Source organism: Podarcis vaucheri, assembly GCF_965113315.1.
Source record: "Podarcis vaucheri genome assembly, chromosome: 2".
NCBI lineage: Eukaryota > Metazoa > Chordata > Lepidosauria > Squamata > Lacertidae > Podarcis > Podarcis vaucheri.
In genome coordinates this window covers 2,753,126-2,776,397 of record NC_138760.1, presented here as the reverse complement: position 1 = coordinate 2,776,397, position 23,272 = coordinate 2,753,126, and the positions used below count along the sequence as shown (strand labels likewise).

Here is a 23,272-nt window from a genome sequence, read left to right as displayed (position 1 = left end):
AGCTGGGACCTGGTAGCAGCTCTGACAGTAAGACCCATCACATCAAAGCTTCAGAAACCTGAAACCTCGCAGCGGGAGCAGAAGCCGCTAGGGGAGGAAGAGGGGTGTCTGTAAGCAAGCTCACAAAGGTTAGCAAGATGACGGAAGAACAGAGGATCTCCGCGCTGCAAGAGGCAGTGACCCAGTTGTCCTCAGAGGTATTGGCTTCCAAGAAACGGGAGGAGGAGACTACAGCCGCCTACAGAGACCTACACGCCAGGTTTGAAATGCTTGTTAAGCAAGGGCAACCGGGACCCAGACCGGAGGGCGTGGGATTGGCACGGAGAGCAGGAGGGCTTGTGGCTCACTTCGATGGGACTTTGCAACAGTACCCTAATTTTAGAGCAGACGTAATGTGCGCACTGCAACTGCTGGCAAAAGACTTTAGAGATGAGGAAGAGAAGGTGGGGTTCATATTGTCCCATTTGCATGGGGATGCCAAAGCCTGGCTGCGCAATTTGTGGAGGGATAAAGATCCGGCGCTTCAGAATGCAGATGCCTTTATCAAAGCGATGGATGCGTGTTTTTTGTCTACTATTGATGTGGATCTTGCCAGACGGGAGATTCATGGACTAAAACAAGGGAGGGCGAGCGTCCGGCAGTATCACGCCCGATTTTTTGCGCTGGTCAGTGCTTTAGAATGGGATCGGGATTCGCCCCCTGTCAGAGACCTCTTCTGGGAGGGTCTAAGTTCTGCGGTTAAGGATGAAATTGCAAGGGGGGAGAGGCCCCGAAGCACGCAGGAGGTGGTCCAAAGGGCGCTGACTGTGGGGGTGAGGCTGGAAGAACGTCCATGGTGCAGAGATGAAGGACGTGGAGGGCGCGAAGCAGCGAGAAGTTTCTCTTTCGTTCCGAGGGAAGCAGCGCGTGCGCAATCCACACCTCCGCCAGGAGGGGGAGGGGAACCGATGGAGGTTGGAGGTGCAAGGGCTCAGTCAGCAGCCAGAGCCCTAGCACCGGCAGCAGTGAAAGCGAAGCCTCCTAGAGGGAACAGGAAGTGTTACATCTGCGAGGATCCAGGCCATTTGGCGAAGGAGTGTCCCCGGAGGCTCCACAAGCACACTGCAGCCTCAGCAATGGTGACTGCAGCAACGCAGCAAGGAGAACCACAGCAGGGAAACGACGATGTCTGGCTGGAGACGGAGGCACTGGGGCCCAGCCAGACGCATCTGTGAAGCAGTCCCCAGCGATATTGCAACCCACGGATCCCCTCCCACCCAAACCAGTAGTGCAGCTCACAGCGTCTCTCCAGCTACCCGACGGCGTCACTATCGAAGTGCCGCTTTCTGTGGATTCTGGAAGCAACGCAGACTTTATAGCGCAGAGCTTTGTGGAGCAGCACGCTATACAGCTATTGCCTGCCACTCTGCCCCTGCAAGTCGTCACAGTGGATGGCAGAGAGTTGCTAGGGGGGCAGGTGGTGAAGCAGACGCCACCGATGGTGATGCGCCTTGGCAACCACAGGGAAGTCATCAGTTTTAATGTCACCCAACTGTCGGACACGCCCATTGTGTTGGGCATGAGTTGGCTGGACAGGCACAGTCCGACACTGGCTTGGTACCAGAGACAACTGATCTTCGGCTCCTCTTATTGCGCAGAACACTGCATCCTGCCCCGTCGGGAGGGAGAGGAGGAGGAATCACAACTGCAGTTGGGAACGTTGCAAGCGGTCCCCCACAAATACGCGAGCTTTTTGGAGGTCTTCTGCGAGAAGGAGGCGGACAAGCTACCCCCTCACCGGCCATATGACTGCAAGATTGACCTCCTACCGGGGGCGACGCTGCCGAAGGGGCGGCTATACTCCATGTCTGAAGATGAAATGCAGGAACTCAAACAGTTCATCGAGCATAATCTGGAGCGTGGCTTCATCAGAGAGTCCAAGGCAGTGGGGGGCAGTCCCGTTTTCTTCGTGAAAAAGAAAGACACGCCCCAAAAAAGACTCGTTGTGGACTACCGCCTTTTGAACCAGATGACCAAACCGTCTGATTACCCCATGCCCAGGATTGACGACCTCCTCGCGACGGTGCGCAAGGGACGCGTGTTCACCAAGTTGGACCTGCGAGGGGCGTACAATCTCATCCGCATGCGGGAGGGCGATGAGTGGAAGACGGCCATGTTCACACCGCTGGGCACCTACGAATACAGAGTTATGCCCTTTGGATTACAAAATGGCTCTCACTGTTTTCAAGCTTTTATGCATCACGTGTTGGAGGGACTCCTCTACAAGACATGCGTCTGCTTCCTGGATGACATCCTGATTTTCTCTGACTCGCAGCAAGCTCACGACCGAGACGTGAGGGAGGTGCTCAGCAGGTTGCAACAACATAGACTGTACGCCAAGCTGGAGAAGTGCCAGTTCGACACGACGGAGGTGGATTTCCTGGGATACAAGTTGTCGGACAAGGGGATAGCCATGGACAGCACCAAGGTTCGTGCGGTATTGGATTGGAAGAGCCCGCGCAACCGGAAGGAGGTCCAGCGGTTTGTCGGCTTCGCCAACTTCTATCGCAAGTTTATCAAGGGGTTCGCGATGCAGACGGCAGCAATTACGGACACGCTCAGCTCCAAAAAAAAGAAATTCATCTGGACGGAGCAGGCGGAACAGTCCTTTCAAGCGCTCAAGCATCTCTTCGCATCGGAGAAGCAACTGCTGCATATCGACCCCAGTAAACCGTTGAGGGTAGAGACAGACGCGTCAGACAGAGCCGTGGGAGCTGTCCTGCTGCAGCGAGACCCGCAGGGGGTGTGGCGGCCGGGAGCGTTCTACTCCAGAAAGCTCAGCAAGTCGGAGCAGAACTACACCATCTGGGACAGGGAGTTGCTGGCCATTCATGCAGCTTTCAAGGCGTGGAGGCACTTCCTAATCGGCGCCAAGCACACGGTGCAGGTCTGCACGGACCACAAGAATCTGGAGCACTGGCGCACGGCTCAGTTCCTGAACCAGAGGCAGATACGTTGGGCGGAGTTCTTTGCTGACTTCAATTTCCGAATAGAGTACGTCCCAGGAGACACCAACATCATGGCGGATGCACTGTCCCGAAAACCGCAATACCTAGAAGAGGTGACGCCAGCGGCGGCCATGCACATCTTCGCACCGACGGCGTGGGCGTGTGCCTCAGCTACAGTAGACCTGGATGCGGTGCGACGTGCATTGCGGGACGACTCATTCGCGCAAGACAAGATGGCGGAACTGCTCAGAGGCACGGCTACCACGGACGAGTTCCAGGTGCGGGACGGCTTGCTCCTACGCAAAGGAGCTGTCTATGTACCAGGAGACGACCTTCGCGCCAAGGTACTGCAACAGTTGCACGACGCACCCACGGCCGGTCACTTTGGCACAGAGAAAACGATGGAATTAGTCGCGAGAGACTTCTGGTGGCCCAGGCTGAGAGGGGAGGTCGCGGACTACGTCGCGAGGTGCGACACCTGCCAGAGGGCCAAGCCGGTACACAGACCACCGGCGGGACTGTTAGAACCGCTGCAAACGCCGTTTGAACCGTGGGAGAGGGTGGCCCTGGACTTTGTGACGGATTTACCCAGCTCGAGAGGCAAGACAGCTGTGCTGGTGGTGGTGGACTTGTTCACCAAGATGGCACATTTCATTCCGTGTGCGAAGGTGGCCACGGCGGAACAAACCGCCAAACTGTTCATAGATCACGTGTTCAAAGTGCATGGCCTGCCACGGTCTATCCTGTCCGACCGCGGACGCCAGTTCATCTCGTCTTTCTGGCAGAAGCTGATGGGTTTTCTAAATGTCAAGGTCAATCTGGCATCAGCAAGACACCCGCAGACCAACGGGCAAGCAGAGAGGGTCAATGCCATCATGCAGCAGTACCTGAGATGCTATGCCAATCAACAGCCTGCGACGTGGGTGGATTACCTGCCGCTAGCCGAGTTCGCTTACAACAACACGAAGCACGTGTCCACAGGAGTGACGCCGTTCTTTGCCAACAATGGGAGGCATCCCAGAACCTTCCCGGGACTGGAGAGAGTGGGGGAAGGAGAACCACAGACGGCGGACGCGTTCGCGTCAGAGCTGCAGGCGGTCCACGATCAACTCAGACGGCAGCTGGAGCTAGCTAAGCACGCCTACAAGGTGCAAGCTGACAAGCACAGGCGGGTTGGCGAAGTGATCCAAGTGGGAGACTGGGTCTGGTTGGCAGCCCACGCAGTGCCGACCAGGTCACTTGCCAAGAAGAAGTTGGGGCACAAGCAGATCGGTCCGTACCAAGTCGAAGCGCAGATCAACCCGGTAGCCTTCCGACTGGCGCTGCCGGAGGGTTCCAGAATGCATCCGGTGTTCCACAGGTCGGTGCTCACTCCCTACAAGGCACCTCACAGGTTCCAGGAGCCAGGGACGGCGCCAAGTCCGCTCCGGGAACGGACGGAGACGCGGGGGGTGAAGCACCAGGACCACATCAACGAGGTCACGGAGATTTTGGACTCCAGATGGGGGGAAGGGGGAGTCGAATACCTCTTAGCCAGAGAGGGCACCCGGGCCAGCGCCAATAGCTGGGTACCAGACTACGCTTTGGAGGAACCCCTGCTCAAGGACGAGTTTCATGCCCTCTTCCCACACAAACCCATGCCAGCGAGCTTCTTCGACGACTGGTTGTTCACACCCACACTTTCTTCCAGCACGTTCCATGGATTCGACTCAGAAGGGGAACCCGCACGGAGCACCCGTTCCCCAGAAGGTTCACCGGCAGGTTCGGCATCAGGCAACTCGTATTGGTGGGACGATCGACCAGAGGAGCAATGGCGCAGGAAGTGGCTGGAGATGCCAGGTCGAGCGACCGACGCAGAGACTGACATGGACGTGTTCGGGGAGGACCTCGGGTTCGAGCACGGCGGTACAGAGATGGAAGAGCAACAAGTCAACGTCGACGACCGCGAGGGGGAAGACTCGGAGGTCTTCAGTTGGCGGCCACCCACGGGGAGCGACCTGTATCCAGCATTCCCTCCCATGATGATGGAGCACCCAGCACCCACACCTGACAGCGGGGAGGGGGGAAGGGGGGGCTTCGAGGGGGGGATGGATGTCAGGGGTTCAGAAGCAGAGACGCAGAGAAGGGTGGAAACAGAGAGCGAGGGGGAGGAAGCCGAAGGGAGAATGAGTGATGATGACGACCCGAGATCTCCAAGCCTAAGCAGTGAGTCAGAGGACTCCCAAAAGGGAGCCCCAGTGAGCAGAGCAAGGGGGGGATCCGGGGGGACACCCCAGGAGGAAGGGAACAGAGGAGATTCAGAGAGCAGCAGCTGGAAGTCGGGACCCACGCTCAAGACTGAGAGCAGCAGGGAGGAAGGCAGCCAGGCATCGGGTTCCGGAGGCCGTCAGCAGGAGGGAGGGCACGAGTCAGGGGTGGTCACGCCCTCCTCAGAGAGCGAGGCAACGGTCAAGAGGAAAGTAGAGAGTTGGGCGCGCGCGCCAAGTTCAAATGCAGCGGAAGCTGGAGCAGTAAGCAGCCCGGAGAGTGAGCCAGGTCCCAAAGCCCGCCGAAAGGAAGCGGAAGGATCAGGGGGGTCAGCGTCAGAGGAGAGTAGAAGGGAGGAGTCCCAGGGGGGCAGAAGGACCCAGAGACGTAGGGAGAGGCGAAGGAGGTGGAGCAAGGCTAGGGTATTAAGCTGGTGTGCAAGAGGCGGGGACTCAGATGGGTCTTCGCCGACCTAGGGCAGAAGGTGTAGAGCTGCACGCTGCAGTTCGGAAATGAAACCTGAAACTCAATAAAGACTCTTTTAAAGTGGACGCTGTGTGGCGTGGTCCTATGTGAGCTGGGACCTGGTAGCAGCTCTGACAGTAGGGTTGCCATATGTCCTCTTTTTCCAGGACATGTTCTCTTTTTCATGGGTACATAAAATGAGGTCGTCATAGTTATCCATTGTTAAAAGTAGAAGTTGGCAAATGTGCCCTCTTTTTTGCTCTTCTAAATAACCCTAAAATAAAGCATAAAATGTAGGCTAACTTTCATAAACTTGATGCCCTCCAGATGTTTTGGACGACAACTCCCTTCACCCCTGCTAGCTAGGAAAAGTGGGTTAATGCCTCTAGTTGACTGAAACATACTCACGTTCCTCCAGGCCAATGGGCTCCCCCTGCTGAATGCCCAGCTGAGCATGAGCTTGGGCCAAAGGGCAACTCCCAGGACTGTGGCCAGGTTCTGAGTTGGCATGAGGGCAGCAGCTTGGACTGTGTGGCTCCTGGCTCCCAGTGCTGACATCCTCCTCATCCGCCTGCTGCTTGCAGAGATGGTGCTCAACCATCAGCTGGAGCTCTGAAAGGGGGTGGAAGAAAACCTCATAAAAATTTGAAATTTAAAGAGTCTGGGACAATTTCCTGTGCACACATTTAATTTTTTTAAGCCCAGTTGTAAAAAAGGAGAGTTGTTCATTGAGAAACATTCAGCTACCAGTAGGCAGTGGCTTTTGATGACTTGGGAACTGAAGGAAGGTGTTGTTGTAGCCCAACACACAGGGCTGTGGCCAACGAAATGGTCCCTTTGGTGCAAGGATTTCTGCCTGTGTACCAGGACTTTCTCTCCCTCTCCTCTCCTGCCCCCTGTGCAATTTGTTCCAGAGGGCTGGGGTAAACCACAGAATAGATTTAGGTGCGGGGGAGGCAAAGTCCCATTGTGGAGATGTGCCAACAGAAAGACTTTGTTAGTTACAATCCCCCAAGGTTGAAGAACAGTGTTCTAAACCACTTCCTGTACTCCACGCTTCTTGCCCCTGGGCTCCTTTATATACTTTACCTGGGAGTAAGTTCCACTAAACTCAGGAGGACTCACTTCTGTGCAAATATGCATAGGAGCACACTGTCAGTGCCATTATCACCCTTTTTGATCCAATGCCTAATGACCTTTCTTCTTTCCAACTAGTATGAATATTTGACCTTGAATCCTGGTTGTCAGAACTTGAACCTGTTTTCTGGAAAACAGAATTTCTCCATCACCCATGAGTCATAATGACCTCTAGTTATGGAACCTGTTCCTCTTTCAACCCTGATCTCTCTGTGCTCCAAAATGGATCCTGTGACTCTGTCACAGCCTGAGAGTTGTGCTCTGCAAGGCTTAAAAAATAGCAGGGTGGGCAAATTGGAGGGAATGTAGAGCAATGCAAAAGATAAAGTGGTTCAATGCAAAATTTATGAGGAAAGATTGCAGCAGGAGGAGGGGGGACCAGACACATTTAGTCAGAAAGAAAGAAGAAAATTGTAGATGGGAAAACACAAAGACAACTTAGAACCCATCCACAAGGACAGAAGAATTACACAGGGCATCTTTGTGGGCACTTCAGAATGTTCAACTGCAAATGGGAGTGGGTAGGTTTGCATGAGTGAAAAATAACTAAAACCCTCACTACAAGCGGATATCAGGTTGGCAACTGTTCTACATGCAGGGATCCATCTTAAATTGGTACAGACCCACTGGGGGGGAGGTGTGGGTCTTCCATGGGTGTAGATCACGTCTTTAAGAGTTGGACATTCTGGAACAAAGCCATGAATCAGCATTTATAAAAATAGGTTGGGAGAAGCATCTGCCTAGGGCTGTTTACGTGCAAATGGGCTTAAGACCAGTTGGGGGGGACAGAATGGATTGGATGACCTTTGAAGGTACCTTCCAGCCCTATAATTGGAGGATGCTTGTTTAAAAATAAATCCTAATCTCTCTTAAACGACCATGTCATTAATTACAGGATGGCATTCCTGGGATACTGCCAAGCAAGGGACATAGCAGTGTGTGTGTGTGTGCGCATGCGCATGCACACCTTTGAAAAAACAGCCATTCCATCTGTGGGCCTTCAGTGCTTTTAGCAAGCAAGTCAATAGACAGCCAGACAAAAACTTGTGCTGGCTACTGACCCTGCCATTACCTCACAAAGAGAAGGGGGAAATAACTACGGGGGTGAAACATGCTGCCATTTGAAGGAGCTGTGCCTGTAAGCCCCAACGCTCTCCCCCATCTCCAAGTGGGGAAGACGCAGGGGTTTAGCCTATCCTGCACAGAACCTCACTGACAGAACTCTTGATCTTCTCTAGAGTGCAGAGAAAGACATTGTGCCAAGCCTTTCAGAGCGGGAGAAAGCAGCGAGAGAGCTTGTTGCTTTCAAAGCACTGCCAATATCCGTACGAAGTTAAGAAAAACCTCCATTCCTTCCCAGAGTGAAGCAACATGCGCATGCTGGCTAGTGGCAAGAAGCATTAAGGGTCCTTCACTTGGAGTCACCTAGTCCCTAAACTGCAGCCACTGTTACCTTTCATGGTGGGGGTGGTGCGAGAAACCTTCTTCCTCTGCCTTGGAGACATCGACATTCCTGGCTGTAAAGAAAGGTGGGGGTGGGGGGAGAGGTGAAAAATACCTGATGAGCCCTAGGTGGAAACTCTGGAGCAAAACTTGAGCTATGTCCTGAATCTGGATCCTGCCAGTTCAGGAATGAAAGAGAAGATGCTCAGTGGGAACAAGGCCTCTCAAAATGCAGCCTCTCTTCTCCGAGGGGCCCGGTCCACCTGGAGAGAAAGTGCCACTGCCTGATGGACAGGTGCCTTTCGTCTACATAGCAACAACCTGCCAGAAGAAGTCCCTCCCCACCTGCAGCCCCTCTCTTCAAGATGCAAACCAAACAGTGTGCCTGATTTGTCCACTCCCATGGAGGCATGATGTGGCAAGTGCTCCCATTCACTGCAGTCTCATGTCAGGAAAACCAGCAGCTGTTGACTTTCTACTCACTATGGGGCTCTTAATGCAGGGGTGCGCAGCCTGTGGGCACATGGGCCAAATTGCCAGACCTCCCCATTTGACTTGTGAGACTGTTCTGTGGAAGCCCATCTTACACCTGACATCATTTATGGCATCAGGTGTGAGGTGGTTATGGGTGGGGCTTCAAAGGAACATTTGGGAACTTAAGGTGCATTCTGGATTACTCCCCCACATGCCCATCAGCTGACAGTGGGAGGTGGAAGATGCTGGTGAACCTCTCTACATTTGGAGAAGAATTCTTGCAGCTCCTAAAACTTGTCACATTAAGAAATATTTCAAGGCCAGGAATTTTTCCCTGGCTAGGTTAAATTCCAAACAAGATAAGAAGTGTTAGCTCCCCCCTACCCATCCGCCCCAGATCTTGCCGCCAGCACCATCACGACACCCTCCTTCAAGCCACTGCTTAAGTCAAAGAAGAGGAGCAGCAGTGGCAAATGCTCCCTCTGTCCTCCTGCCATGAGATCAGTAGCTCTTCTGAAGACTTATATGATTACCAACTGAAATGAAATGATGTGCATTAGGTGGTGGAGCTGGTGGTGATGGCAAGACTTTTGGTGAGGATTAGAGGCACCCTTCCAAGCACTTGGATTGGCTTAGAAAGATAATATTCTTTCTTTCTCACTCCCCAAATTAATGTTAAATAAATACCACTTTACTATACGATCAAGCAATGAAGCCTTTTCCTGGACTAGGTGCAGGGTGGGAGAAGGTTGCCTGTGTCAATGCTTGCCAACAAACAACCCCCCCATCCTCTTCACATAGAAAGCTAGCACACCAGGGAGAACCTTTTCACTGGCATTTCATTTTTCTATGTGCATGGAGAATTTTCACTGGGGGTGCCTTAAAACTGTATCTGCAGCTTGAAATGGCTCTATCCAGGACATGCTTTAGCACCCAATTTTGCTGGATAAATGAAACTGGACTTCAGTTCCTCACCCCTTGGAGAAGTTATACATACCTTCAAAAGAGGGTTGGGGAGCCGGTCTTCATCAATTTCTGGGAGAGAAAGATTTGTATGTGTGGAGAGGAGACACAAGGGAGGGGGGAAAGAGCAATACGTTAATAAAGAAACAGACAGAATCATGCCATGATGAAGGGGGCATAATTTTGGCAAGCCAGGGAGAGTCACCAAATCAGTCAGGAGATAAACCTGGTTCACTTGTTTCAAAATAGGTGCAAGTAACGCCCTTAGCTGCCCCCCAGAAAATCATGCACAAAAGGACACTGCTTATCCTCAAGAATCTTGGGAACTATAGTGTAGTGGTGCTGGGAACTACAGCTCTGTGAGGGGCAAACTACAATTCCCAGGATTATTTGGGGGAAGGATAGCATGAATGAAAAAGCTCCCAGGGATTCTCAGAGTGTATTGAGTGGAGTTCTTCCATAATGTTGTTATAATGTGGCTCATTAAACTTTTGGAATGTTTCATTTTATGGATTAAATTGCTTCTCATTAAACTCATTTCAATTTATTGTGTTTCTATAGTTCTCCTTGTTGTAGTACTTTTTGGGATTAGGGTTATCTGTGGCTCAAGCTGCTGATTGAGGCCCAGGACCACAGGCCTTTGCGGAGCTTTGCAACTCTCTTCAGGAGCCCAATGGGTCTGAGAATGCCTAGTCAGAGAAATGTAAAAGAATGACTGATGAATGTGCAAACAAGCAATTAGGACTGACTGAGCATTGCTTTTGACTTTTAACCAAAAAATAAAAAACAATATAAAATCAATACAGAAAATATTTCCCTCATTGGGCCCAAAGAGGTATTTCCTGCCAACTCATCCGCTAATCAGTTTTACCCAGCACAGGAGGTAGGTGGAAAAAGACATCTGAATACTCGATCTGAACATCACTAATCCGAACATCAGACCTGACCCAGGAGTGGAGCTGCAGCCAGGCACACAGTTGAGAAGAGAGGCAGCACTGTGGCTGACTCTCCTGCACTCCACCCCCAGGCAGCTCCCTCGCCCACCAGAGCCAGGCTCCAATGGGGGAGCCTATCATGGGGGTGCCTAGTTGCACCCCCTCCCCAAAATGCGTCCGGGCCACACACCCCTCAGCCACTGTGGGTGACAAATGGGTGGGGTCCCTCCTCCAGCAATGAGATAGTGGTAAGAACAAAACCCAGAGTTCAGAGTTTAGTTCTGTGTGATGTGAGGGAGAGGAAAAAGGAGCAAGCAGAGGGTCAGAGAGACATGGCTGATTTCTGCTTGAATCCATGGTTGCAGCTATCAAAGAAACAATACCCCTTTGGGGTGTTGATGCTGGGAACCCCTCCATTGTAGGCTCGGGTTGTATATATGCGTAAAGAAGCCTTATATCACAAAGACACCACAGTCTCTGCCATGCCTCATTCCCAAAAGGAAACACGAACCCTGGGTAAACGGCTGTAACCCCTGGAATCTTGCACTGCTTGGAGATAGTGTTGGTGCACAACAATGTGTTAGGAATAAGGGCAATACTTCCTGAGGGCTGCTTCATTTACCCTCCATGATTTCAACATTATAGGTGTGTTCAGGATGCATCTTCCCCTTCAAAAGCATGACTTTTGCTAAATAGAAAGCTAAAGAGGCAAACATTTGACACAGCCTCTAATATTTCACACACCACACAGGGTACCTAATTTGGAGCGGCTCTGTCACCCAGGAAACGTAAGAGGGTGTTGTCATGGGAACTAGAACACTGCTGGACTACCAGGCTCCCCTTCTGTAACTCCAGCAGACCAGAAACCATTCCGGCAGGATCCCAGAAACTCACAGCTCCAACATGCTACTAGACACCAAGCAGGATTAAACAGATTGTAAGGGAATGGGACTTAACCCAAACAGAGTCTGCCAGAGGGCACGGCCCATTCAGCAATGATCTGAACTGTGCCGCTTTTTCTTTTATAAAGTCAGCTACAAATACACCTTTTGTGAGATATACAGGCTTAGGAATAATCATGGAGGAAAATGTGTTTCATAAAAACTGTCTCTTTGGTTTTGAGCTACGAGAACCCCTACAACGTCTGAAGACGCTGCACAACTGCAGTGTTAAGCAAACCTGCCCAGAAGCAATATAGAGAATTTGATGGAGAAAAGGGTCCGAATGAACACTTAAAAGAATAAAAGAATTGTGAGTGCATTAATTGTACCTCCCCCCACTTTTCTGAGGCAGGGTGGGGGTGGAGATTAGGCTCAAAATCATGGTGCATGAGGGAGGGTTAACCTTTTCTCCTGTACTGCAGCCGCAGTGAAAAACAGCCCACTCCCAGGGAGCGAAGGCAGTGGCGGATTTATGGGCAACCTAAGCAAACAACAGGCTAGGGCCTCAGACTATGAATGACCTCTAAATATGAGGGTTTGCATTCAGCTAAATTTTACTCATAGTAGACCTTTTGAAATGAATAACCCTAACTTAAGTCATATGTTCATTAATTTCAGTGGGTCTATGCTGAGTAAAACTTACACTAAGTTGACATTTTTACTGAATTTCAAGTCTTACATAATTGGCTTTTTAAAAAATTAAAGGAAACTGGGGAAAGAGACTCTAAAATAGACACAATTGTTCTGATAGGACCAAAAATATATACCAAAAATAGCATTGATTTTAGCACCACTACGGACCTCTTAAACTCCACATGGCCTGGGGCCTCACTGTATCTTAATCCAGTGCTGACAACAGGGTAGGACTTGGGTCTTTCACATTTCAGTGGCACCTTCTGCAAGGCCAAAATTCAGAGCTCCCCCCCCCACCTCTCACCTTCCATTCTACTCAATTCACTATGTCTTGGTTGCAATGCCCTGCAGCGCCCCCTAGGTGTGGGGCCCTAAATCCGCCTCTGCTGCAAGGAGGGATGCTCTCCCTGCCCCTGGCCCTGCAGAAGGCCAGCTTCCATTGGCCTCAGAAGAGTATGGGCTGGTGGTGTGGGGCAGGAAGGGGAAAGGGACCAGTCTTGGCTGTCTGGACAGTCCATGTCTTTCCTCCACCCCACCCCCACCTGTTCACTCAGGCTGAAGACAGATGTGGCATTGAAAGGGGAAATCTACTGAGTAATCCACCTAATAACTTGCTGCTTCCTGGTGAAGAATAAGCATGCATTTATACTGGCCAGGAACTTCCAAAGCATCTCTACTGCCTTACAAATGCTACATTCCATCTTCAGGCAAAAAGACACAACCCTGGAAACCAGAGATCCTGAGTTTAGCCTTCAGAATTGCTCCTTCAGAAACAGAACCTGTTTATACATATCCTCCATCTGAGATCTGACTTCATATTATGCTACCAGAGGGGGCTCAGCACAGCATTCAATATTTATGTGCACTGTAGCAGCGACTCCATACAGTGGCATACTCTCTCTCTCTCCCCCCCCCCCCAATTTAACAAACACATTTTCTTCTTTTCTGCTGCTGTGGCTGTTGGGTCTCAGAGGAAGGGATGGTTTTGGAATTCACAAAGAGGAGCGTGTAATTTCTTGGCTTTCAGATTATCTCTGCTCCATTTGAAGATCAAACACAGGTGCCTCCTGGCAGAAGGGGGGGGGGTGCTGGTTTATGTCAGGAGAGGGAGTTGAAGAAACACTGTGTGGAAACCGTAATCAGAGCATGATACAGGCGCATGTGTTGTGTGCTTGCAAGACTGCAGCATTTTCTCTCTCTCTCTCAGCCAATCTGCTTTGCGTGGTAGGAAGAAGACTTGCACTTTAGATGTGCTAGATAATAACACAGAGCAAGTTTAATCTAGTTTGCATTTGCAACTCCCATAAAAAGGCAGAGAAAGCCTTTTTGGGGGGCCTCATTCAACCCCAGCATTTTTTGTTCTCAAATGAGCATTCCTGGCAGGGAGGAAAATTCAGTCTAGCCCAGGATGATTGGCACTCACAGTCATATGATAATCTTGCAATCAAGGGTGTTTTTAGAAGAAGGCACTGCCAGACAAGTTCTACAGCAGGGATGAAGGACCTGGTGCCCTCCAGATGTGTCGGGACTACAAATCCCATCACCCATGTCCATGTTGGCTGGGACGGATGGGAGTTGGTTCCTTCTCTACAGGAAGATTGCCTAAACTAGCTTTTCCTTGCATTCCTGCGAACATAAGACCATTGAGACATCTGACGTGCAGCTTGTTCAAGCAAGCATAAGCAAATCACCTTTCTCTTAACTTTGAAAATGAACTTGGTAGGGTGGCTCCAGGTAGAACTTCCCACAAAGCAGGGCTGGCTCCAGGTAGTAGGAGAAATTGGCTCGTTATGGTGAACAAGTCCAATATTTTCTGAACACTTTATATTACAGGGGTGGGAGAGCTGTAGCCCTCCCACTCCCATCAGCCCCAGTCAGCATGGCCAATGGTCAGAGATGATGGGTGTCATAGTCCAGTAATATCTGGAGATCCATGGATGTCCCTCATCCCCCCCCCCCCCGCTGTATAGAAAGATAGGCACATCAGTGGCACAAATCACCTTGTTCCAGGGTGCTGGAAGGGCTGGGAAAAGGCCAGTTAGCCTGAATGTATGACTGAAGGCATAGCCATCTAAATCAGGGGTGGCCAGAAGGTTGTTCTGGATCTACTGGCTGATATCTTTGTGATCTGAAGTAGACAGGCATGGCTTTCGGAATGCCAGTTGTTTAACAATGGCAGCAGCAAAATGTATTGTGGTGCTGAAATGAAAAAAGTTAGGGTGGGGAGTTATCCAGGACTGGTGGGGTGGGGGGGCCAGCATAGCAGAGGTAGTCCACCCACCCACACCTTTGAATTCATTCTTGCCACTTTCCATCTCTCCGAGGAGGATATTTTCTCCTGGCTGATGAAGCATGACTCACAACTGCTGAGGCTGACCCCTTTCATGCTAAGAGATGGAGCACAGAACCTTCCTTACTGAGTGATATATTCAAACCCCTTCTTCCCTCCATTGTGTTTCTAAAAGAGTATCATAGATGCAAAGCAGTGAGTGAAGGAGACTGAGCAATTACCAGCAGAATAAAGTGGGTTCACCTATCAGCTCCAGGGAGCTGCTTAGCCTTGAGATAAAAGAGCTTTAATTTATGATTCTATGATTCTATGCAGCTAGAGGAATTTAACTGCTGTTTGTTGCTAAATCATCCACACACACACACACACACACACACACACGTGTGTGTGTGTGTAACCCTTCTTGATGCAGTAGCATGCAAATGTTCATAACATCCTACCCCCACCCACTCCAGTAGAGTGGGAAGGCAGCTAAGGTCATGCCTGCCCAGGCTGTGTTGATTACTTTCCTGATTTGTGATGCAAATGAATATTGTATTATCAGCTGCCCCATTTCCTAAGACAGGAGTGGGGAACCTTTTTCAGCCAGAGGGCACCCAGTGTGCTTTTATCTTTGCACAGTGGGCTAGTTTCTATACACATGGTGGTATTCAACAAACATTTGCCATAGGCAGCGCTACTTAGCCCTAAAGCATGCAGGTGCTCCCATGAGGGTCTCAGTCGGAACACACAAAATCCATCTCCCTGGTCCTTTAATAGGAAGACCACAGAAGTCATTCTCATAGAATCATAGAATCATAGAATCATAGAGTTGGAAGAGACCACAAGGGCCATCGAGACCAACCCCCTGCCAAGCAGGAAACAGCATCAGAGCACTCCTGACATATGGTTGTCAAGCCTCTGCTTAAAGACCTCCAAAGTAGGAGACTCCACCACACTCCTTGGCAGCAAATTCCACTGTCGGACAGCTCTTACTGTCAGGAAGTTCTTCCTAATGTTTAGGTGGAATCTTCTTTCTTGTAGTTTGGATCCATTGCTCCGTGTCCGCTTCTCTGGAGCAGCAGAAAACAACCTTTCTCCCTCCTCTATGTGACATCCTTTTATATATTTGAACATGGCTATCATATCACCCCTTAACCTCCTCTTCTCCAGGCTAAACATGCCCAGCTCCCTTAGCCGTTCCTCATAAGGCATCGTTTCCAGGCCTTTGACCATTTTGGTTGCCCTCCTCTGGACACGTTCCAGTTTGTCAGTGTCCTTCTTGAATTGTGGTGCCCAGAACTGGACACAGTACTCCAGGTGTGGTCTGACCAGAGCAGAATACAGTGGCACTATTACTTCCCTTGATCTAGATGCTATACTCCTATTGATGCAGCCCAGAATTGCATTGGCTTTTTTAGCTGCCGCGTCACACTGTTGGCTCATGTCAAGTTTGTGGTCAACCAAGACTCCTAGATCCTTTTCACATGTACTGCTCTCAAGCCAGGTGTCCCCCATCTTGTATTTGTGCCTCTCATTTTTTTTGCCCAAGTGCAATACTTTACATTTCTCCCTGTTAAAGTTCATCTTTTTTGTTTTGGCCCAGTTCTCTAATCTGTCAAGGTCGTTTTGAAGTGTGATCCTGTCCTCTGGGGTGTTAGCCACCCCTCCCAGTTTGGTGTCATCTGCAAATTTGATCAGGATGCCCTTGAGTCCATCATCCAAGTCGTTGATAAAGATGTTGAATAAGACCGGGCCCAAGACAGAACCCTGTGGCACCCCACTAGTCACTCTTCTAGTCACTCTTCTGATGCAGGGGTCCTCAAACGTTTTGAACAGGGGGCCAGTTCACTGTCCCTCAGACACTGTTGGGGGCCAGACTATATTTTGAAAAAAATATGATGAATTTTGTTGAATTTCTACCTGCAATGTAGCTGCAAAATGCCTGTAACAATCATAGATGTGATCTGTTTTTCCTAGGAGTGTTCCTGTGCATTTAGCTGCATGGCAGGCAGAAATCAAAGAGATTCCCCCCCCCCCCCCAGGTATGAATGAAGAATACATTTAGCAGGCTTCTGCCTGTCATGCACTGTTAAATATACAGGAGCTCAACCCAACTAGGAAAAGCAATAATGTATCTCAAACAATTAAAGGTAAATGGTAAAGGACCCCTGGATGGTTAAGTCCAGTCAAAGGCGACTATAGAGTTGCAGCACTCATCTCGCTTTCAGGTCAAGGGAGCCGGTGTTTGTCCACAGACAGCTTTCTGGGTCGTGTGGCCAGCATGACTAAGCTGCTTCTGGTGCAATGGAACACCATGACGAAAACCAGAGCGCATGGAATCACTGTTTATCTTCCTGCTACAGTGGTACCTATTTATCTACTTGCATTGGTGTGCTTTCGACTGCTAGGTTGGCAGGAACTGGGACAGAGCAACATTGTGGGGAGGCTCAGTGGTTTAGACCACAGCACCACCAGCATCCCGTATCTCAAATAATACTGCAGAAACAATCCAACAAGTAGAGTGGGGAGGCAGGAATGGGAGAGGGAGGGAGGGAGGGAGGGAGGGAGGGAGGGAGGGAGGGAGAGAATAAGCCCTAGCACAGCTAATAATAATGATAATAATAATAATAATAATAATAATAATAATAATTATTATTATTATTATTATTATTATTTTATTATTATTCATACCCCGCCCATCTGGCTGGGCCTCCCCAGCCACTCTGGGCAGCTTCCAAAAAAATATTAAAATACTGTAATACATCAAACATTAAAAACTTCCCTGAACAGGGCTGCCTTAAGATGTCTTCTGAATGTCATGTAGTTGTTTACCACTTTGACATCTGATGGGAGGGCGTTCCACAGGGTGGGCGCCACTACCGAGAAGGCCCTCTGCCTGGTTCCCTGTAGTTTTGCTTCTCACAATGAGGGAACCGCAAGAAGGCCCTCGGCGCTGGACCTCAGTCTCCGGGCAGAACAATGTGCATTTTAACACCAGTATGTGAGACAGAAATCTGATAGCTAGACTTTGTTTAATCAGGGGTGGTAGAAATGCAACCACCAGTTGCATTTTATCCATGTTGTGCAGCTGTTTAATACAATATTGTATAAGCAGAGTTCTTGTGAGTCCCAAGCTTCCTCCCTCTTGGGGAGGATGGAAGGTTGGACCTCTGGCTGCTATACGTCTGCTCAATACAATACATGCACTTACATTCACTTATTCATTAATTGCCCTGTAACATGGCTCTCTGGACAATGTCACAAGAAATGTTTAAACACAACTTGAAAATGTTAAAAAGACAAGAAGTAAAAGAAGAAAAAAACCCCACCCCGATTACGGTCCAAACATACCACACCTAAAAAGATCCAAAACATCACAGACTATTCCATATACTGTATTTTTTGTGTATAAGGCTAGGTTGTTTTACCAAAAAAATAATGTCCAAAATTTGGGGGTGTCTTATACACGGATAGATCTTTTCCCCCATTTTCTTAAATCGGAGTCCCTCAAAATAGGGGGCGTCTTATACACTGAAAAATACGGTATATACTGTATATAAATCTACCCTGAGCTCCTTGGGGAGGAAAGACAGGATATAAATCCAAATAAACACACACACGCAGCAATTCATCTAGTCCTCCAGAAAGCCAAAATAATATCATAAGCACTAAGAACATAAGAATTGTGTCTAGTCACGGCTGCCCAGAGGCAGAAATCCAGCAGGCGAGGAGATGCGTCTCCCCTCATCACAGAGAGGAGCAAATCTGAGCCCGCTCTGTCAGTCCTCGCACAGCGTGGCGTTTTGGCTGGCAGGCCAGATTGAGGAGCCTGGGGGGCCGAATCTGGCCTGCGGGCCTTAGTTTGAGGACCCCTGTTCTGAAGCCTTGAAGCCCCAAAGCCACTTAGATTTAGAGGTATTGTGCCTCATGAACTTTCATGGTTGAGGGTTTTATAGATCGGTATGCCATATTATCAATTTTGCCAAGAATTGCCTTGCAGGACCTTTGGGGGGGGGGTATCTAAAAAGACAAAACAGAGACTGGGCCCTTCTTGGCTTCCTCCCTTTCCTGCCTGCCTGCCAACAATGCTGAGCTGCTATTGTCCCAAGGCACCGTACTGAAGTTATTTCCTTGGATACCTCCTTATTATGTCAGCCACCCTAACCCTTGGCCACCTCCCTTGGCATTCCTTCTGTACCCTTTTCCAATTCCTTGCAGCCTACATCTTAACCTGAAGCACTTCCTCAGAGCTCCCTCTCTCGTCGGCCCCTTCTCACCTCAATTCTTCATTGCCTTTGTCCAGAAGATCCACTATCCTCAGGTTCCTCTTTCTCAGACAAGTGCTCCTGTCCCTAGAGCAGGAGTGGGGAACCTGTGGTTTCCAGATGTTGCTGGATTGTGACTCTCATAGACCTTTGAACATTTATCTCGGGCTGATGGAAGCCCAGCAACATCTGGAGGTCCACAGGTATCCGCTCCTTCTGTATGCGAGGGGTTTTAAGCTCAGCCAAGCCGACACCTTTCACTTCCCTCATGGAACCTGAACTACAGACTTTCTTTCTCCCTGAGCAATTGCTATGTTTATGGACTTGCCATGCCATGATGTCAGCTCAGCCAGCTGGCATCAGCGGCTGCACCAGCACCTAAGCAGTACAGTGCAATGTTTTTTGCTTTGGACATCTTGGAAATAACCATGTTGCCATGCATCCTTTTTCTGTGATGGATATCTTTCATAGACTGCTCAAACAGAGCTCCCTCTAGGCCAAAGCATATTTCCCTCCAGTAAAAAGTATAGCAAGGCTGTTCCTGGAACAGTGCTGCCCATTTCCCACTCTGGGGCACCAAAATCTTGAGGATTTTAGGAATATGCTATGTCCTTAGGAGTCCTGGAGGGACTCGGTCATATTTGATCATCTAAGAGAGGTTGCTTTTACCAAGTCTGCCATGCTCAGCAGAATGTCGCTGACATTTGTCAGCTTGCTAGAGGGAGCCAGTGTCCTTAATGGGATAGCAACACTTTCCTTTACAGAATGGATTGGTCCAAGAGGTCTTCTAAGGGTGAGCATGAGCATCTTGGCAGTTCCATCCATGGAGGGGTCTCCAGTTGCGGAGTCAAATGTAGTCATCTATTAGGGTGTGTTGTTTTAGAGGTAAAACTGAATTTTTATGAATTTATTCAGTGAGTGGTCTTAAAAATATGTTTTTGGATGTGAGTAATTAAAATTTGCTATTATTTTTATGATTGGACAACAGTTAACTTCATAAGTCTATGTTTGATGAAGAAACACATAAACCGCTTTCAGACAACCAAAGAAATTTAATTTTACCTTCTGAAAATGTCAGATAATGCTAATTAATTAATTAATAATATAACTGCAAGTACTTGGCAATCATTGTTAATGATTTCTATGCAATTTTACACACTTTTTACTTATCAAGCAAGAATAATTAATTTAAGCAAAATATATTTTGAATTCCCCAACTTTTTAGCACCCCTCATTCTTGGAATTTGAAAGTCTAAAAATTCAACACGCCTTAGTAATCCATGCTTACCCCATGAAGGTGACGATAGGCCCCCACACTGGGGCGGCGGGGGGCAGGTGTTGCATTCAAATAAGTACAAAATTCCCCTGGATCAATCCTGTCATTGTGATCCATTCTGACCCCAATATAATCCTAGTGGACCAGAGGCAGCTGCCTTACACCAAACCAGACATCAAGCCTGGTGACTGGCAGCGGTTCTCCAGGGCTTCAGACAGGCTCCCTTTCCCAGCCCTGCCTGGAGATGCCAGGAGTAGAACCACAGACTTCCTGCACGTAAAAGAGGGGCTCTGCCACTGAGCTCCATTGAGGTGTCATCTACACAGGCTGCCCTTACAGATTCATAGAAGTTGGAAGGGACCCTGAGGATCATCTGGTACAACCTGAATATGCAGCTGTCCCGTCCAGGGATTAAAGCTGCTACCTTGGCATTATCAGCATCACGCTCTAACCAACTGAGCCAGCATTAAGATGAGTCCCATTAAAATCCCAGTGTTGTCCAGCCTTGAACTCCAGATTCCTCCTAGCTCCTAATCTAAGAAAATAATGCCCCCTTTGGCACCAGAGGCTTCTCCAGTCACCCTCCCTTCCCCCACCAACAAAAAGATGTCGTGGCTTGCTGACCATTGCTTGCTCTCAGCGTTATTTGCCAAATCAACAATCCGCCATGACAACTTCCTAAATATTCAGACAGACAAGGAAGCAGAGAGAAACACAGGTCAGACAGGCGGTCAATTATCTAGCAGGCAAGAAAAGCCAGAGAATGCAACCAGAGACTGAGACTGTCAAGTCTTGTGCAGGCCGGCTGCAGCTGTGGGAGACTGACAGGAAAGGGAAAGGAAGGAGAGGCCTGCACAGACAACAAGTGAGGTCTTTCCCCAGAGATGTTGCTCCCTGCTAAGAAAGAAGATGCTTTCCTGTTTGTCCAGTTCAGCTGAATTTTCCCACTCTTGTCTTTGGGGCAGCAACCCACAAGGGATATCCAGAGACCCACTGTGGCGTAGCGGTTAGAGGACTGGACTAGGACCTTGGAGACCAGGGTTCAAATCCCCACTCAGCCATAAAAGTCACTTTCTGGAGGTTCTCTCCTAAATTTATCAAAAGCATCTTGGGGCTCCAATGTGCAAGAATGATGGGGGAGGGCAAACATTCTGGACCTGGAGAGGGGGGGGCACGTGGAAATCTAAGAAAAAACTGTTGAGAGCATCACAAAATGCCCATTTCACAGAAAGAAAAGTTGGTGATGCTCAGAACCCACATCTCTCCCCCCCCACAAAGAACCAGTCAAAAAATACTGAACACACACTGCAAAATAAAAACCAAAAATGCACAAAAAAGCAGGCAATACCTCCACAAAACATGTAACCCTTCCACAAGAAAAACAGGTAAAAAACTCAATGGAAAGAAATCAAGAGGGGCAAGACACTGCCCCAGGGAGGGTGTTTCATAGCACTGTGGTAGAAAGAAGCTGCACGTATCCCTCGGGAGGGAGCTCCACAGGTGCAGAGCCAACACTGAGAAGACCCTTCTCTAGTCACTGCCAGTTTAATAGATCTTGATGAAAGGAAACGTGAGCAAGACCTCTGAGACCAATTTTAAAGTCCAGGTAGCTGCATATGGGTACAGGAAGTCCTTCAAAGAGCCTGGTCCTAAACTATTGAGGGCAGGGTGAGGTAACAGATTTCAGCTGAAGGCCCTATGCAGCTCTAGGGCTGTAGGTTGTCCACCTTCCTGCACTAGGTCCATCTTACTCAGCTATGAGTGATTGCCAAAAAAGAAGAAGACCTCTCAAAAAGCCAGCAGGGAGACACAGGCCAACAACAAACACCTTGCAACATTTTATTTATTTATGAAATCTGCATACCACCTTCCATTTGTAGATCTCAGGGTGACTCGTAACATAAAAATACAATACCCCCCAATACATAATAAAAAATAAGAACCAATAATAATAATCCCCCTACAACACATTTAAAAGGGTGTCAGTTGGCCAAAGGCCTGGTTGAAGAGGTATGTTTTCACCTGGCGCCTAAAGGTGTATAACGAAGGCACCAGGTAAGGCTCCCTGGGGAAAGAATTCCACAGACAGGGAGCCACTGCAGAGAAGGCCCATTCTTGTGCTGCCACCCTCCGGACCTGCCTTGGAGGAGGCACACAAAGAAGGTCCTCAGGTGATGACTGCAGGGTCTGGGCTGGTTTATATGGGGAGAGGCAGTCTTCAGGTATTGCAGTCATCAGCTGGTTAAGGCTTTATAGGTCAAAACCAACACTTTGAATCAGACCCAGAAACTAATTGGCAGCTAGTGCAGTTGGGCCAAGATTGGTATAATATGCTTAAACCGTCTAGCCCCATGGAGCAACATAGCCGCTGCTCCCACAAACTAGTGAGACACCCCAAAATATGAATGAGTATGTTTTGGCTCTCACCAGGAGATGACTGGTCACTGCTCAAGACCAAGGTAGCTGGAGTTGGGCGACGTCTTCGGATCTATAAGAAAAAAGAGGGGGGGGGGGCGTTAGGCACTCAGAACCACTTTTGTCCAAACACTTAAATATAGCAAAATGGGTAGAGAGACAGGCAATAAATGGACAGCAACTACAAAGCCACAGGATGTGACTTTTCTTTATTTTGTTCTGTTCATACTATGCCTTTTCACCAAGGTACCCAATGATGGCTTTCACAGTTCTCCTCCGTATATCCCTGAGAGAACCCTGTGAGGTCGGTTGGGCTGAGAGATGGTGTTAAGTCAAAGATGACCCCGTGAGCTAAGCCCATGGTTGGAGGGGGGCTTGAGACCAGGGGACCACCAGGCTGGCTCTGTCTGCCAACTACCAGTTGGAAGCTGGTGTCAAATAATCGAGGCAGCACCACCATTACCAGTGAGGGCCAAATACCCTTGCCAATATAAGGAAATACAACCCCTGAGGAAACGTAATTCTCTTTTCAAAGGGTATCTACTTAGATCTAAATAGCTGTGAATTGCTCTGATAAATTCCCTTTGAGCAGCAGATGAAAATGTTTATTTACACTAAGGCATTTTAAATCAGCGCCTGTGTTTCTAATGTTGCCACAGTGTGAGATTAAAATATTTTTTAGTCTAATATTGTAACCATCTGGCCTGATTTATCTGCTGCTGGTTCTGGGTTGTTTTTAAACTCAGAGATCTTGGTTTCTTGTTTGGGTGCAGTTTATTCATCATCTATCTGCAAACCGCCTTGAACTAATGCAACATG

General features: G+C 49.0%; 1 protein-coding gene across 2 annotated transcripts in view; it reads right to left on the bottom strand.

Moving 5' to 3' along the window:
* The window catches only part of PPP1R1A (protein phosphatase 1 regulatory inhibitor subunit 1A), an 85,862-nt gene that overhangs the window by 7,702 nt on the left and 54,888 nt on the right, over positions 1–23,272 (bottom strand). For both annotated transcript variants that reach the window (XM_082209064.1, XM_082209065.1), the window contains exons 2-5: positions 22,466–22,526; positions 9,751–9,788; positions 8,290–8,353; positions 6,108–6,311 (exon numbers count right to left, since the gene is read on the bottom strand). In XM_082209064.1, coding sequence (XP_082065190.1) covers positions 6,108–6,311; positions 8,290–8,353; positions 9,751–9,788; positions 22,466–22,526 — 367 coding nt within the window. The remainder of the gene's footprint in view (positions 1–6,107; positions 6,312–8,289; positions 8,354–9,750; positions 9,789–22,465; positions 22,527–23,272) is intronic.